At 41.5% G+C, this 15,240-nt stretch overlaps 1 protein-coding gene across 5 annotated transcripts in view; it reads left to right on the top strand.

The window, feature by feature from the left end:
- The first annotated feature begins 957 nt into the window (after positions 1 to 957).
- Positions 958 to 15,240, top strand: part of LOC128003051 (uncharacterized) — a 52,701-nt gene continuing 38,418 nt past the window's right edge. Inside the window, exons 1-2 of one of the 5 annotated variants that reach the window (XR_008175799.1) lie at positions 958 to 6,560; positions 14,164 to 14,328. Coding sequence is in view for 2 of the 5 variants with exons in the window: in XM_052592493.1 (XP_052448453.1) it covers positions 4,177 to 4,709; positions 12,313 to 13,591 (1,812 nt within the window). In the remaining 3 variants the exon portion in view is untranslated. Of the gene's footprint in view, positions 7,154 to 12,312; positions 14,112 to 14,163; positions 14,329 to 15,240 lie in introns of those variants that run through there. The other 4 variants (XM_052592493.1, XR_008175787.1, XR_008175793.1 and 1 more) reach the window with 4 other exon arrangements.

The following is a 15,240-nucleotide window of genomic DNA, read 5'->3' as shown; positions in this document are numbered from 1 at the left end:
AATTTTAATTCGAAGAAGAGATTGTCAAATTTATTGTTCGTGATTGGAATGCAACGCTGGACATCACATGTAAACCCAGGAGATCAAGTTAAATACTTGCATTGACTTCCCCCCCCAGCCAGTGAAACCAGACTGAAATTCCTAAGGGGGAAGGGCTTTAAACCTTTGTCTTCACAGAAAAGTCCTTTGCCAGAGAATGGCAAAGAAACCCTTTTTATACATTATATATGGACCAGAATGAACTCAAAAAAGACTTATGAATGAATCATTCTATTGCTTAACTCCATATTCATTTATGTGTAACCCACACATTTGACTATCATGTATAATCACTTATTGTGTATGTCTTTTGATAACTATAGGATACCTAGTCATGTCTAGTATTCAAATAATCGCATTTTCTTGCTTGATATTGTCCTGACAATCATTTATTTGTAAAATATATCATAATCATGTTATAGGAATCATGTCCAAAATTAGACCCTGTGAGGCAAGAACCACATGCTTGGTAAGATAAACAAATGATTTATGATACCCACCCCAAGAACATATCTGATTGGTCAAGGCAACATTTGAGGGGTGGCCAACAGGAAAGTTTAAAAACTTTGGACACGATTAAATCTTGCTTTTAGTCATGCCTGGCTTTTAGTCTGCTTTTAGTTCTAGTCTGCCTGCTGCTATTAGCCATGTCGGCTTTTAGTTCCAGCCTTGCTCGTGCTATCAGTCATGCCTGCTCTTAGCTTGTAGCTTTGCTACCTAGCTTTAGCTTGTAGCATCTAGCCATGTGGTTAGTCATCATGGTTCTTTGAGCGCGGTTCCAGCGTGCCTGCCTGCTGCTACTTATGCCACAATGAGAAGGAACACAACCTAGTCTCGTCAAACTTTATTTCTTTTCTTTTCCGTTTGAGAGTTTCGTGTTCTGAGTTAAGTTTTGTAACGTCGACCTCATCTGCGCGTTTGAACTCTGACCAGCCACACAACTCCAGCTTCAGCCAACGCCCAAGCACGGGCTCCCCAAGACGTCACTTCAGCCAACTGAACTTCCAGCCAATCAGCGACACCGGGATACCCCTTTCAACGGGAGTCCCTTTCACAGGAAACTAAGGCAACGTATCCCCAGATATTTGTTGTGCTGGTGTATCTAATATAATTTTAGTCACATTGAGGAACTCAATGCGAGCGCTAATTACGTGATTGATGGTTGTTCATGTCTATGCAATTTAACGTATTGCTGTAAACTTGGGATTCCATATTTCCATTCTCTTAAACTCATCTTTCCCTAACTTTCGACCTTCCTGCAACTTGTGTGAATGTGTGCGTGCGTGCGTTTATATGTTAGATTAGTTTATATGTCTTAGATTTATCTAATAAAGCCTTATTCATATTGAAAAGAGAAGTATCTTGTGTTTTGTGCTTACAAGTTAATGTCTTAAACTGTCGATCTTGTTACTGTGCTAATTGATAGTGTTTTCACTATAGTTTGGATATTAGTATCCAGCGCAGATTTGATGTTAAACGGCTCGTTCACTGAACCGCAGGCGCGTCTCCGTGAGCAGCCGTGAAACAGTGATTCTGTTCAAATTCCCTTTAAAATCTTAAATGATTCCCTTTGAGCTAAATTGACCTGTTTCCCTTACATTTATTATGGTGGAGAATGCGGGCAGTTTAACCTAAATTGTGAGCATAAACCAAGTTATTTAATCTTTGATTTTGCTAAAGGAATGACGGATGAAAAGCTTCCGAGACCTGAGTATGTGTGTGTGTTTGCGTGACGTAAGCAGCGCGCGCCCTCCCGCTTGAATGAAAGGAGCTAGAGGAGACTTTAACTCGAGTCCGTCTCCCCTTTGTTAACAGCAGTAAGTGAACTTAAAAGTAAACATCTGAGATCGTACAATAAGGTAGAAATTGAGCGTGTTCCTCATTTGTGTAATGCCTTGTTTTATAGCTGATTTGATTTCACTGCGTGTTCCAGTGTCTCAAACGCTATCTCAGTCACTGTTTGCTGAACGGAGCTAAACTGTTAGTGTTTCAAAAGGGATATAAATCGGTGAATAAAGAATAGTTTTGAGCGGGTTCCTCAATCTATTTATCAAAGTCCCCGTATTCATATTTCATATAGTTTGATTGCCAGTGCGTGTTCCACTGCCGAATCAAATTTGATATTCGACTCCCCTAAGTTAACGTTAAACATTAGAGAACAATGTTTGTCCATTTGTATCCGTTCACAAAGTGAATGCAATCTCGCGTAACACTGCGTGTGCCCGAGAGTAATTTGAATGGGAGTGTTTTAAAAGCTTGATCAAGTAAATTTTAACTGTGTACCAACAGCGAAAGAAAACTTTTATGTTTGTGTCCAGAAAACTGGCACGGAGATTCAAATTGCTGAGATTGATATAATAACTACAGCAGGAAGCTGCTATTTGAATTAAGATACATTTAACTCTATACAAACTGAGAGTTTAAGTGCCACATCGCAAAACCAACTGAAAGGCGGTGTTGTTATTTGTACAGTGTTGAAATGAGCCGACATTTCATGTAACATGCTTAACTGTATTTGCAACAATGCAACGATTCATGTACTAATCCACTAGAATGTGTTTTGGTTGCCATAGTGACGACCGTGACCCGGAAGCCTAACGTACTTCCGGAGCAACTCTGAACTGTGCATGCGCAGCTCACAAACTCTGCGGTGTCGCTAAGCTAACGAAACCATTGCATTTACATTGAAGTCTATACTAAAGCCACTAGCCTCAAAGGTTAGCCGTTAGCATTACCATCCAGTGGTAGAATAATGTGTGTTTGGGCAACGCTGACGTGATTTAACCATTTTCAACATCTTAACTAACACTTGTTAGTCTCTTTCTTTTTATCGCTCTGTTTTCTCACTAGACCACTTATTTTCATTTTACTAGAAAGGGAAATACTGACTCACAATTATTAATTGTCAAATTGAAATTTAATTGAAACATTAAATTTATTTTGAATCATTTAAAATTTCCCTCTCAGATCATTTCATATGATCTTTTATTTCTAGTATTCTCTTTTGGGTCTTATTATTTTAGGAATGAATAAGCCTTGAACTTTGGAAGTTTAAGTAAACTTATTCTTCCTAATTTATTTATTACCCATCTGAATATATGCTATTCAGACCTTTAATTATTTGAATGCGTTTTACCCCTCTTCCTATTTTGGTTATACACTTAACCACTATTGTTTTACTTATTGATTTCCTTTTTTTTTTTATTTCATTTTTGCATATTTTGCCCATTTATTAATTTTTTTAATTTTACTTTTTCTTACCATTTCTTTACTTTGTGTATCCTAGCCTGGGAACGACAAACCTGAGCCCTAAAAGGAGACATTGTTATCCCTCACTACGAGTTCAAATAAATTAGAAAGACAACTCTCTTTCATTTAAAGTTTATTTTGTTTGATTAGTTGTGCAGCAACTAACACAACGCTCTCCTTGTAGTTGAGGTAACCGCTTCTGAGACTTACCATCTCCGTCCTCTCTCTCCTTTACTTTCCTCTTCTCTTTTTACATTTGTAGGACATGTAAGAACCATCAATCAATTCTAAGTGAAGTAAATACACAATCGTGCCAAAGACGACGAATCATCCTTATGAATTTGATTGTAATCATCCTCTCATTTGTTCTTCCTAACCTCCCTACATTTGGAAACGCATTCCAAGTTTTAGCATCTCATCCATCGTTGAGATCAATTTAATAGAGATACGTGTTGAGCAACTGTCGCCTTCGCTGACTCCCTGGTGAGCGGTCCAACTGAAAGGTGTACGGTGTCAATCCTGTCAGACTAAGAAAAGAGATATCAGAATTATTATTGTATTCTTTTGTCCAAAGCAAGAAATATAATAATATTATTTACGTTTTTGATAACATTTAATTGGAAAAAATAATTTTCCTCATTTGAAAAACAGAAATTTTGCTTGTCATTTGAATTTGTTTTTCACCTCTGTCTCTCTTTTCCTCTTCCTCATTAGAGTGACAAAGTCTTCGCATCTCTAGTCTACTTAGACACCCTGAGACCAACACAGTCATCACCACATTTCACTAGTGGTTCACAATCACTGATACAACACTTAGTTGTCCCACCACACATAGGCTTTTACTCCACACAGATCTGTGTCAGTCTCTCTTCTCCCCAGCGTGCCAACATGCCGCAGACTGCAGACCCCATTGCCCATGGGGAAGATGTGAACATTTGGCTGAGAGGCATAACAGACAGCCTCACTCCAAAGACATTTGAACTGTTATTATTTTTAATAATAATCCTAATCCTGAGAAGATTCCTGACACAAGATTCAAGCCAGAACAACAACCACGAGGAGCTAGTCAAGATCACGAGCTCACTAAGCTATGCCTTCACAACCCAGCTGAAACTGAGCGACAAGCACATCACCCACCTTCAAGAGGAGCTGACACGTGCTGAACGTCGCATAGACAAGCTGGAAGTGAAAGTTCAAGATCAACTCAAAGCACCCAGCGAGAGGGAGCAGGATACAACAGAACAAGTTATGAAGCTCCAAGCAGCCCTGGCAGCAGCTCAGCTCGACCAGCAACATGCAACGGCTGCTCAGAAAGACCTGGTAAACAGACTCCTGTATGCCGAACAGCTACTAGAGAAAGCCAAGATAGACATCAGAAACAAGAATTCTGAAAATAGTGCTTTGAAAGACCACCTTGAAAGGTACAGAACTGAAACGGACAATCTGACCCAACAACTAGACGATACCAACGATGAGCTCTACATGGTCAGAAAAGAACTCCAAAATGCTTACAAGCACAAACAAGAGCTAAGGAAAGAGAAACCTCTCTTAGCCTCATCACTGCTGAGCAGAGCAGAGTCCCACGTCCAAGAACTGGCATATGACGAAAGGAGCGAAGGGCCACAACCCAAAACCTCACCTGCCTTCGCCACACAACCCTTTCCTGCCAACGAAAGAAAACCTCCCGTCCAAGGCCTTGAAGCTGCACACGGGATGACCATCAAAGACCTCAACAAGCTGTCTAAAAACATCAGCAGGTTCAACCCGAACTCCACAGAGAGCCCCGACATCCAAGCTTACCTGCGAGATATCGAATTTCACCTGGAAGTGAGACCTCATGTGACTGACAGAGACTGGTTATACCTCCTTAGAGCTACGTCCAGTTCCGAGGTACGAGACTTTCTAGATCGACAGCCCAGTCAAACCAAGTCAAACTACCAGCGACTTCGTGAGGTCCTGATTAAAGAGTTTACAGACCCAGAGTCTGAACATGGACTGTTAACTGCCTTGGAAACCAAACAAGGTCGTCAAGAGACTCCACAAGCTTATTACAACCGACTCCGACAAGCCTACTTTGGTGCACACAACAGCCCTGACCTTGAAGAGGATGTGAACTTCAAAACCCTCTTCCTAAAGAATCTGCACCCCGGAGTAAGTCACCATCTAGGTGTCATGGCCTGTCCGAACTCCATGACCATCCAACAGTTGCGTGACCTAACACAGAAGGCCTATAACAAGCAGAAGTTGGCCTCAAAGAAAGGTAACAAAACCTCCACACTCTTGAACTCTGTCAACAAAGACTCAAGCTTTGCACTGGACGACACCCAGTGGCATCACAACACCAGAGTCTTCCATCAAGAGCACAGAGAACGTGACGCCCATATCCACGACCGCTTTCAGCCCAACTGCTGGAAAAATCCATGGGACCAGCCACGCTTCTCAAGAAACCAAAAGGATAACATCTGGAAACCTAACCAGAGATCCAAAAGTAATCACCTGACTCATCCAAGAGCAACTCGTGTGGGTAAGCGACAACAAAACCCACCTCAGCACCACTCAGACACGCACAGTGCTGAGTATGCACAAGAACATAACCGCTTACCATTAGAAGACACGGAAAAAGTCATGGAACAACTAAGAGAGTTCCTTCAAGACAATTTACATGCATATGACCACAAAGTTGAGTCATGCTCGCTGTGACCAGCGACAGAACGGAAGGCCGGTGATCACCTGGTGCACCACATCAGAGATGACAAGCACCTGTTCAACAACAACCCAGAATGAACAAGTCTTTCACGGCCAACTGTTGATGAAAAATCTGAGGTACTAAAGGACATCACCTCAGTCACTAACAAACTGTCAAATTAACTCCAACTCCAAGTTCCAAATTCCCTGTCTGTGCAACAGCAACCACCAGAGCACAGAAGGTCAGAAAGTCTGCTACAGCCAGAAGGCATCACAAGAAGAATGCAACATAGGAGACAAGTTTTGCAACTCAGCTTCACACAGCCATGCCAAACTGCCTCCGACTGTCTGCTAAAGAACTTCCTGCCTTGCTGGACTGACCCCTCATTAGACCATGGACACGCCCTCATCCAAGCCAAGGATGCTGAGAGCCAGTCTTAAGTGACATGCTAGAAAAAGGGGGAGACAACACAGACTTGAACAGATCTGACCACACATGCACTACACCAGTAATACACAACATTACCTACACCCAGAGGTAAACACATCTACTGATAACACAGTCAACAAACATATTCTTCCCACAGGTAGAATATCCAACTTTTAGCGTAACAAAGTTACACATACCCACCATGAAGAAACGTGCAGCCATCCTCACAATAGGTAGAACACCTGACACTAAGTTAAGGTTCACGACACACTAGCTGCACCTGACATCCTAGCTCAATAGTAGTTGTAACACATGCTAGGAAAACCCACAGCAGCCTTGTTTTGTTTTGTTCTTCTTTTACCTATCCTTCTCCTTCCCCTCTTTCCTGAGTAGGTGAAATGCCTAGACACCCTGCGAGGGTTGAAGGTCTGATATTAGGATTGACTCGCAACACCTAATATCCGCCAGCCACTCTAAACTGAATGGAAGCCAGAGAGCTCCATGCATGATAGGTCAATCCATTGAATTGAAAATGAAATTACTAGAAAACTAATGGTAAACATGTAAAGTAAGACAACCTAGAAGAACCAAACAAAGTTAACCACAAATTTGATTGATGAATCAAAATAAAAACAATTTCCAAGACCATCTAAACTATCCTCAATGTGCTAAACTACATTGACTAATTGAACTTAACCACGTGTACCTAAATAACCTGATGCCTGCACCAGTACAGTAACTGTCATGGAGGTGTTGTCTTGCTGTTTGCTGTGTTTGTCTGCTTCTTGTGCCTTTGTTTCTCCAGCGATCGACGATGTCTTCACCTAAACACCTCGCCGATCGAAAGGGGGATATATGTAGCAGAAATGAGTCAAATCAGACAAATCAAAGAGTCTATCAGAGCTGTGTGCATTGAAACATGAGCTGAATTCCTCAGGAAGTCATAAATCAGTTCTAGTGCCACAGGAACCAAACAAGATAACCAACCAACCAACTTGTTCACACAACAGCTTTCAACATTAACACCAATAGAACAATTATTGACAATTTTAATTCGAAGAAGAGATTGTCAAATTTATTGTTCGTGATTGGAATGCAACGCTGGACATCACATGTAAACCCAGGAGATCAAGTTAAATACTTGCATTGACTTCCCCCCCCAGCCAGTGAAACCAGACTGAAATTCCTAAGGGGGAAGGGCTTTAAACCTTTGTCTTCACAGAAAAGTCCTTTGCCAGAGAATGGCAAAGAAACCCTTTTTATACATTATATATGGACCAGAATGAACTCAAAAAAGACTTATGAATGAATCATTCTATTGCTTAACTCCATATTCATTTATGTGTAACCCACACATTTGACTATCATGTATAATCACTTATTGTGTATGTCTTTTGATAACTATAGGATACCTAGTCATGTCTAGTATTCAAATAATCGCATTTTCTTGCTTGATATTGTCCTGACAATCATTTATTTGTAAAATATATCATAATCATGTTATAGGAATCATGTCCAAAATTAGACCCTGTGAGGCAAGAACCACATGCTTGGTAAGATAAACAAATGATTTATGATACCCACCCCAAGAACATATCTGATTGGTCAAGGCAACATTTGAGGGGTGGCCAACAGGAAAGTTTAAAAACTTTGGACACGATTAAATCTTGCTTTTAGTCATGCCTGGCTTTTAGTCTGCTTTTAGTTCTAGTCTGCCTGCTGCTATTAGCCATGTCGGCTTTTAGTTCCAGCCTTGCTCGTGCTATCAGTCATGCCTGCTCTTAGCTTGTAGCTTTGCTACCTAGCTTTAGCTTGTAGCATCTAGCCATGTGGTTAGTCATCATGGTTCTTTGAGCGCGGTTCCAGCGTGCCTGCCTGCTGCTACTTATGCCACAATGAGAAGGAACACAACCTAGTCTCGTCAAACTTTATTTCTTTTCTTTTCCGTTTGAGAGTTTCGTGTTCTGAGTTAAGTTTTGTAACGTCGACCTCATCTGCGCGTTTGAACTCTGACCAGCCACACAACTCCAGCTTCAGCCAACGCCCAAGCACGGGCTCCCCAAGACGTCACTTCAGCCAACTGAACTTCCAGCCAATCAGCGACACCGGGATACCCCTTTCAACGGGAGTCCCTTTCACAGGAAACTAAGGCAACGTATCCCCAGATATTTGTTGTGCTGGTGTATCTAATATAATTTTAGTCACATTGAGGAACTCAATGCGAGCGCTAATTACGTGATTGATGGTTGTTCATGTCTATGCAATTTAACGTATTGCTGTAAACTTGGGATTCCATATTTCCATTCTCTTAAACTCATCTTTCCCTAACTTTCGACCTTCCTGCAACTTGTGTGAATGTGTGCGTGCGTGCGTTTATATGTTAGATTAGTTTATATGTCTTAGATTTATCTAATAAAGCCTTATTCATATTGAAAAGAGAAGTATCTTGTGTTTTGTGCTTACAAGTTAATGTCTTAAACTGTCGATCTTGTTACTGTGCTAATTGATAGTGTTTTCACTATAGTTTGGATATTAGTATCCAGCGCAGATTTGATGTTAAACGGCTCGTTCACTGAACCGCAGGCGCGTCTCCGTGAGCAGCCGTGAAACAGTGATTCTGTTCAAATTCCCTTTAAAATCTTAAATGATTCCCTTTGAGCTAAATTGACCTGTTTCCCTTACAGTATCCAGCGCAGATTTGATGTTAAACGGCTCGTTCACTGAACCGCAGGCGCGTCTCCGTGAGCAGCCGTGAAACAGTGATTCTGTTCAAATTCCCTTTAAAATCTTAAATGATTCCCTTTGAGCTAAATTGACCTGTTTCCCTTTACATTTATAATGGTGGAGAATGATTGCGGGCAGTTTAATCTAAATTGTGAGCATAAACCAAGTTATTTAATCTTTGATTTTGCTAAAGGAATGAAAGGTGAGAAGCTTGCGAGACTGGAGTGTGTGTTTGTGTGACGTAAGCAGCGCGCGCCCTCCCGCTTGAATGAAAGGAGCTAGAGGAGACTTTAACTCGAGTCCGTCTCCCCTTTGTTAACAGCAGTAAGTGAACTTAAAAGTAAACATCTGAGATCGTACAATAAGGTAGAAATTGAGCGTGTTCCTCATTTGTGTAATGCCTTGTTTTATAGCTGATTTGATTTCACTGCGTGTTCCAGTGTCTCAAACGCTATCTCAGTCACTGTTTGCTGAACGGAGCTAAACTGTTAGTGTTTCAAAAGGGATATAAATCGGTGAATAAAGAATAGTTTTGAGCGGGTTCCTCAATCTATTTATCAAAGTCCCCGTATTCATATTTCATATAGTTTGATTGCCAGTGCGTGTTCCACTGCCGAATCAAATTTGATATTCGACTCCCCTAAGTTAACGTTAAACATTAGAGAACAATGTTTGCCCATTTGTATCCGTTCACAAAGTGAATGCAATCTCGCGTAACACTGCGTGTGCCCGAGAGTAATTTGAATGGGAGTGTTTTAAAAGCTTGATCAAGTAAATTTTAACTGTGTACCAACAGCGAAAGAAAACTTTTATGTTTGTGTCCAGAAAACTGGCACGGAGATTCAAATTGCTGAGATTGATATAACTGTGTTCCCTTAACTACAGCAGGAAGCTGCTATTTGAATTAAGATAAATTTAACTCTATACAAACTGAGAGTTTAAGTGCCACATCGCAAAACCAACTGAAAGGCGGTGTTGTTATTTGTACAGTGTTGAAATGAGCCGACATTTCATGTAACATGCTTAACTGTATTTGCAACAATGCAACGATTCATGTGCTGATCCACTAGAATGTGTTTTGGTTGCCATAGTGACGACCGTGACCCGGAAGCCTAACGTACTTCCGGAGCAACTCTGAACTGTGCACGCGCAGCGCACAAACTCTGCGGTGTCGCTAAGCTAACGAAACCATTGCATTTACATTGAAGTCTATACTAAAGCCACTAGCCTCAAAGGTTAGCCGTTAGCATTACCATCCAGTGGTAGAATAATGTGTGTTTGGGCAACGCTGACGTGATTTAACCATTTTCAACATCTTAACTAACACTTGTTAGTCTTTCTTTTTATCGCTCTGTTTTCTCACTAGACCACTTATTTTCATTTTACTAGAAAGGGAAATACTGACTCACAATTATTAATTGTCAAATTGAAATTTAATTGAAACATTAAATTTATTTTGAATCATTTAAAATTTCCCTCTCAGATCATTTCATATGATCTTTTATTTCTAGTATTCTCTTTTGGGTCTTATTTTAGGAATGAATAAGCCTTGAACTTTGGAAGTTTAAGTAAACTTATTCTTCCTAATTTATTTATTACCCATCTGAATATATGCTATTCAGACCTTTAATTATTTGAATGCGTTTTACCCCTCTTCCTATTTTGGTTATACACTTAACCACTATTGTTTTACTTATTGATTTCCTTTTTTTTTTTTATTTCATTTTTGCATATTTTGCCCATTTATTAATTTTTTTTAATTTTACTTTTTCTTACCATTTCTTTACTTTGTGTATCCTAGCCTGGGAACGACAAACCTGAGCCCTAAAAGGAGACATTGTTATCCCTCACTACGAGTTCAAATAAATTAGAAAGACAACTCTCTTTCATTTAAAGTTTATTTTGTTTGATTAGTTGTGCAGCAACTAACACAACACTCTCCTTGTAGTTGAGATAACCGCTACTGAGACTTACCATCTCCGTCCTCTCTCTCCTTTACTTTCCTCTTCTCTTTTTACATTTGTAGGACATGTAAGAACCATCAATCAATTCTAAGTGAAGTAAATACACAATCGTGCCAAAGACGACGAATCATCCTTATGAATTTGATTGTAATCATCCTCTCATTTGTTCTTCCTAACCTCCCTACATTTGGAAACGCATTCCAAGTTTTAGCATCTCATCCATCGTTGAGATCAATTTAATAGAGATACGTGTTGAGCAACTGTCGCCTTCGCTGACTCCCTGGTGAGCGGTCCAACTGAAAGGTGTACGGTATCAATCCTGTCAGACTAAGAAAAGAGATATCAGAATTATTATTGTATTCTTTTGTCCAAAGCAAGAAATATAATAATATTATTTACGTTTTTGATAACCTTTAATTGGAAAAAATAATTTTCCTCATTTGAAAAACAGAAATTTTGCTTGTCATTTGAATTTGTTTTTCACCTCTGTCTCTCTTTTCCTCTTCCTCATTAGAGTGACAAAGTCTTCGCATCTCTAGTCTACTTAGACACCCTGAGACCAACACAGTCATCACCACATTTCACTAGTGGTTCACAATCACTGATACAACACTTAGTTGTCCCACCACACATAGGCTTTTACTCCACACAGATCTGTGTCAGTCTCTCTTCTCCCTAGCGTGCCAACATGCCGCAGACTGCAGACCACATTGCCCATGGGGAAGATGTGAACATTTGGCTGAGAGGCATAACAGACAGCCTCACTCCAAAGACATTTGAACTGTTATTATTTTTAATAATAATCCTAATCCTGAGAAGATTCCTGACACAAGATTCAAGCCAGAACAACAACCACGAGGAGCTAGTCAAGATCACGAGCTCACTAAGCTATGCCTTCACAACCCAGCTGAAACTGAGCGACAAGCACATCACCCACCTTCAAGAGGAGCTGACACGTGCTCAACATCGCATAGACAAGCTGGAAGTGAAAGTTCAAGATCAACTCAAAGCACCCAGCGAGAGGGAGCAGGATACAACAGAACAAGTTATGAAGCTCCTAGCAGCCCTGGCAGCAGCTCAGCTCGACCAGCAACATACAACGGCTGCTCAGAAAGACCTGGTAAACAGACTCCAGTATGCCGAACAGCTACTGGAGAAAGCCAAGATAGACATCAGAAACAAAAACTCTGAAATCAGTGCTTTGAAATACCACCTTGAAAGGTACAGAACTGAAATGGACAATCTGACCCAACAACTAGATGATACCAACGATGAGCTCTACATGGTCAGAAAAGAACTCCAAAATGCTTACAAGCACAAACTAGAGCCAAGAAAAGAGAAACATCTCTTAGCCTCATCACTGCTGAGCAGAGCAGAGTCCCACGTCCAAGAACTGGCATGTGACGAAAGGAGCGAAGGGCCACAACCCAAAACCTCACCTGCCTTCGCCACACAACCCTTTCCTGCCAACGAAAGAAAACCTCCCGTCCAAGGCCTTGAAGCTGCACACGGGATGACCATCAAAGACCTCAACAAGCTGTCTAAAAACATCAGCAGGTTCAACCCGAACTCCACAGAGAGCCCCGACATCCAAGCTTATCTGCGAGATATCGAATTTCACCTGGAAGTGAGACCTCATGTGACTGACAGAGACTGGTTATACCTCCTTAGAGCCACGTCCAGCTCCGAGGTACGAAACTTTCTAGATCGACAGCCCAGTCAAACCAAGTCAAACTACCAGCGACTTCGTGAGGTCCTGATTAAAGAGTTTACAGACCCAGAGTCTGAACATGGACTGTTAACTGCCTTGGAAACCAAACAAGGTCGTCAAGAGAATCCACAAGCTTATTACAACCGACTCCGACAAGCCTACTTTGGTGCACACAACAGCCCTGACCTTGAAGAGGATGTGAACTTCAAAAGCCTCTTCCTAAGAAATCTGCACCCTGGAGTCAGTCACCATCTAGGTGTCATGGCCTGTCCGAACTCCATGACCATCCAACAGTTGCGTGACCTAACACAGAAGGCCTATAACAAGCAGAAGTTGGCCTCAAAGAAAGGTAACAAAACATCCACACTCTTGAACTCTGTCAACAAAGACTCAAGCCTTGCACTGGACGACACCCAGTGGCATCACAACACCAGAGTCTTCCATCAAGAGCACAGAGAACGTGACGCCCATATCCACGACCGCTTTCAGCCCAACTGCTGGAAAAATCCATGGGACCAGCCACGCTTCTCAAGAAACCAAAAGGATAACATCTGGAAACCTAACCAGAGATCCAAAGGTAATCACCTGACTCATCCAAGAGCAACTCGTGTGGGTAAGCGACAACAAAACCCACCTCAGCACCACTCAGACATGCACGGTGCTGAGTATGCACAAGAACATAACCGCTTACCATTAGAAGACGCGGAACAAGTCATGGAACAACTAAGAGAGTTCCTTCAAGTCAATTTACATGCATATGACCACAAAGTTGAGTCATGCTCGCTGTGACCAGCGACAGAACGGAAGGCCGGTGATCACCTGGTGCACCACATCAGAGATGACAAGCACCTGTTCAACAACAACCCAGAATGAACAAGTCTTTCACGGCCAACTGTTGATGAAAAATCTGAGGTACTAAAGGACATCACCTCAGTCACTAACAAACTGTCAAATGAACTCCAACTCCAAGTTCCAAATTCCCTGTCTGTGCAACAGCAACCACCAGAGCACAGAAGGTCAGAAAGTCTGCTACAGCCAGAAGGCATCACAAGAAGAATGCAACATAGGAGACAAGTTTTGCAACTCAGCTTCACACAGCCATGCCAAACTGCCTCCGACTGTCTGCTAAAGAACTTCCTGCCTTGCTGGACTGACCCCTCATTAGACCATGGACACGCCCTCATCCAAGCCAAGGATGCTGAGAGCCAGTCTTCAGTGACATGCTAGAAAAAGGGGGAGACAACACAGACTTGAACAGATCTGACCACACATGCACTACACCAGAAACACACAACATTACCTACACCCAGAGGTAAACACATCTACTGATAACACAGTCAACAAACATATTCTTCCCACAGGTAGAATATCCAACTTTTAGCGTAACAAAGTTACTCATACCCACCATGAAGAAACGTGCAGCCATCCTCACAATAGGTAGAACACCTGACACTAAGTTAAGGTTCACGACACACTAGCTGCACCTGACATCCTAGCTCAATAGTAGTTGTAACCCATGCTAGGAAAACCCACAGCAGCCTTGTTAGGGCCCGAGCACCGAGGTGCGAGGACCCTCTTGTATCTGCTTTGTTTTTTATTATTATTATTCTTCTTCTTCTTCTTCTTCTCCCGAATGAATCGCATTTTTGAGGGCTTTAACATGCTCAAAAAGTCATGAAACTTTGCACACGCGTCAAACCTGGTGAAAATTTTCGTCTGATATAGGATTCAGAAGAGGGTGTGGCAAAATGGCTCGACAGCGCCACCTATACCAAGAAAATCAACAGCCTTCCAGCTATGTTTCACGTACATGCACGAAAATTGGCACACATATGTAACACACCAATACCTACAAAAAAGACTCTTGGAGCGAAATTCTAAACCCAACAGGAAGTTGGTTATTTTTAATATTATGAGCATATTTTGTGTAATTTTGGTCATTTCCATGTGTTGTATTTTAACGAACTCCTCCTAGAGAGTTCTTCAAATCAACACCAAATTTGGTATGCCTAATCTAAAGGCTTTTGCGATGTTAAATTGCGAAGATCCTGACTTTTCGTTGAAGGGCGTGTCCGTGGCGGCCTGGCGAATTTCGATGATTCGCCATGAAAAATGAAGTTGCTATAACTCACACATACAATGACCAATCTGCCCCAAACTTCACATGTTTGATGAGACTCCGAACCTGAACAGATTGACATGCCCATATTCAGTTATAGTCATAGCGCCACCTATTGGCAACAGGAAGTGACATATTTTACGCTGCGACGAACTACTCCTAGAAATTTTATGACATCAATGTCTTTTTTGTGGTCAGTCTAATCTAAAGGCCTGTGCGATGTTCAGTTGTGAAGATCTTGAGTTTTCGTTAAAAGGCTTGTTCATGGCGCCGCGACGAAGTTCGATGTCTCGCCATGCGAATAAAAGATGTTATAACT

This window comes from Carassius gibelio, chromosome A5 (genome assembly GCF_023724105.1).
Source record: "Carassius gibelio isolate Cgi1373 ecotype wild population from Czech Republic chromosome A5, carGib1.2-hapl.c, whole genome shotgun sequence".
In the NCBI taxonomy this organism is placed as follows: Eukaryota; Metazoa; Chordata; class Actinopteri; order Cypriniformes; family Cyprinidae; genus Carassius; species Carassius gibelio.
The sequence above is the reverse complement of the archived record's forward strand: the minus strand, read 5'-3'. Positions and strand labels throughout refer to the sequence as shown.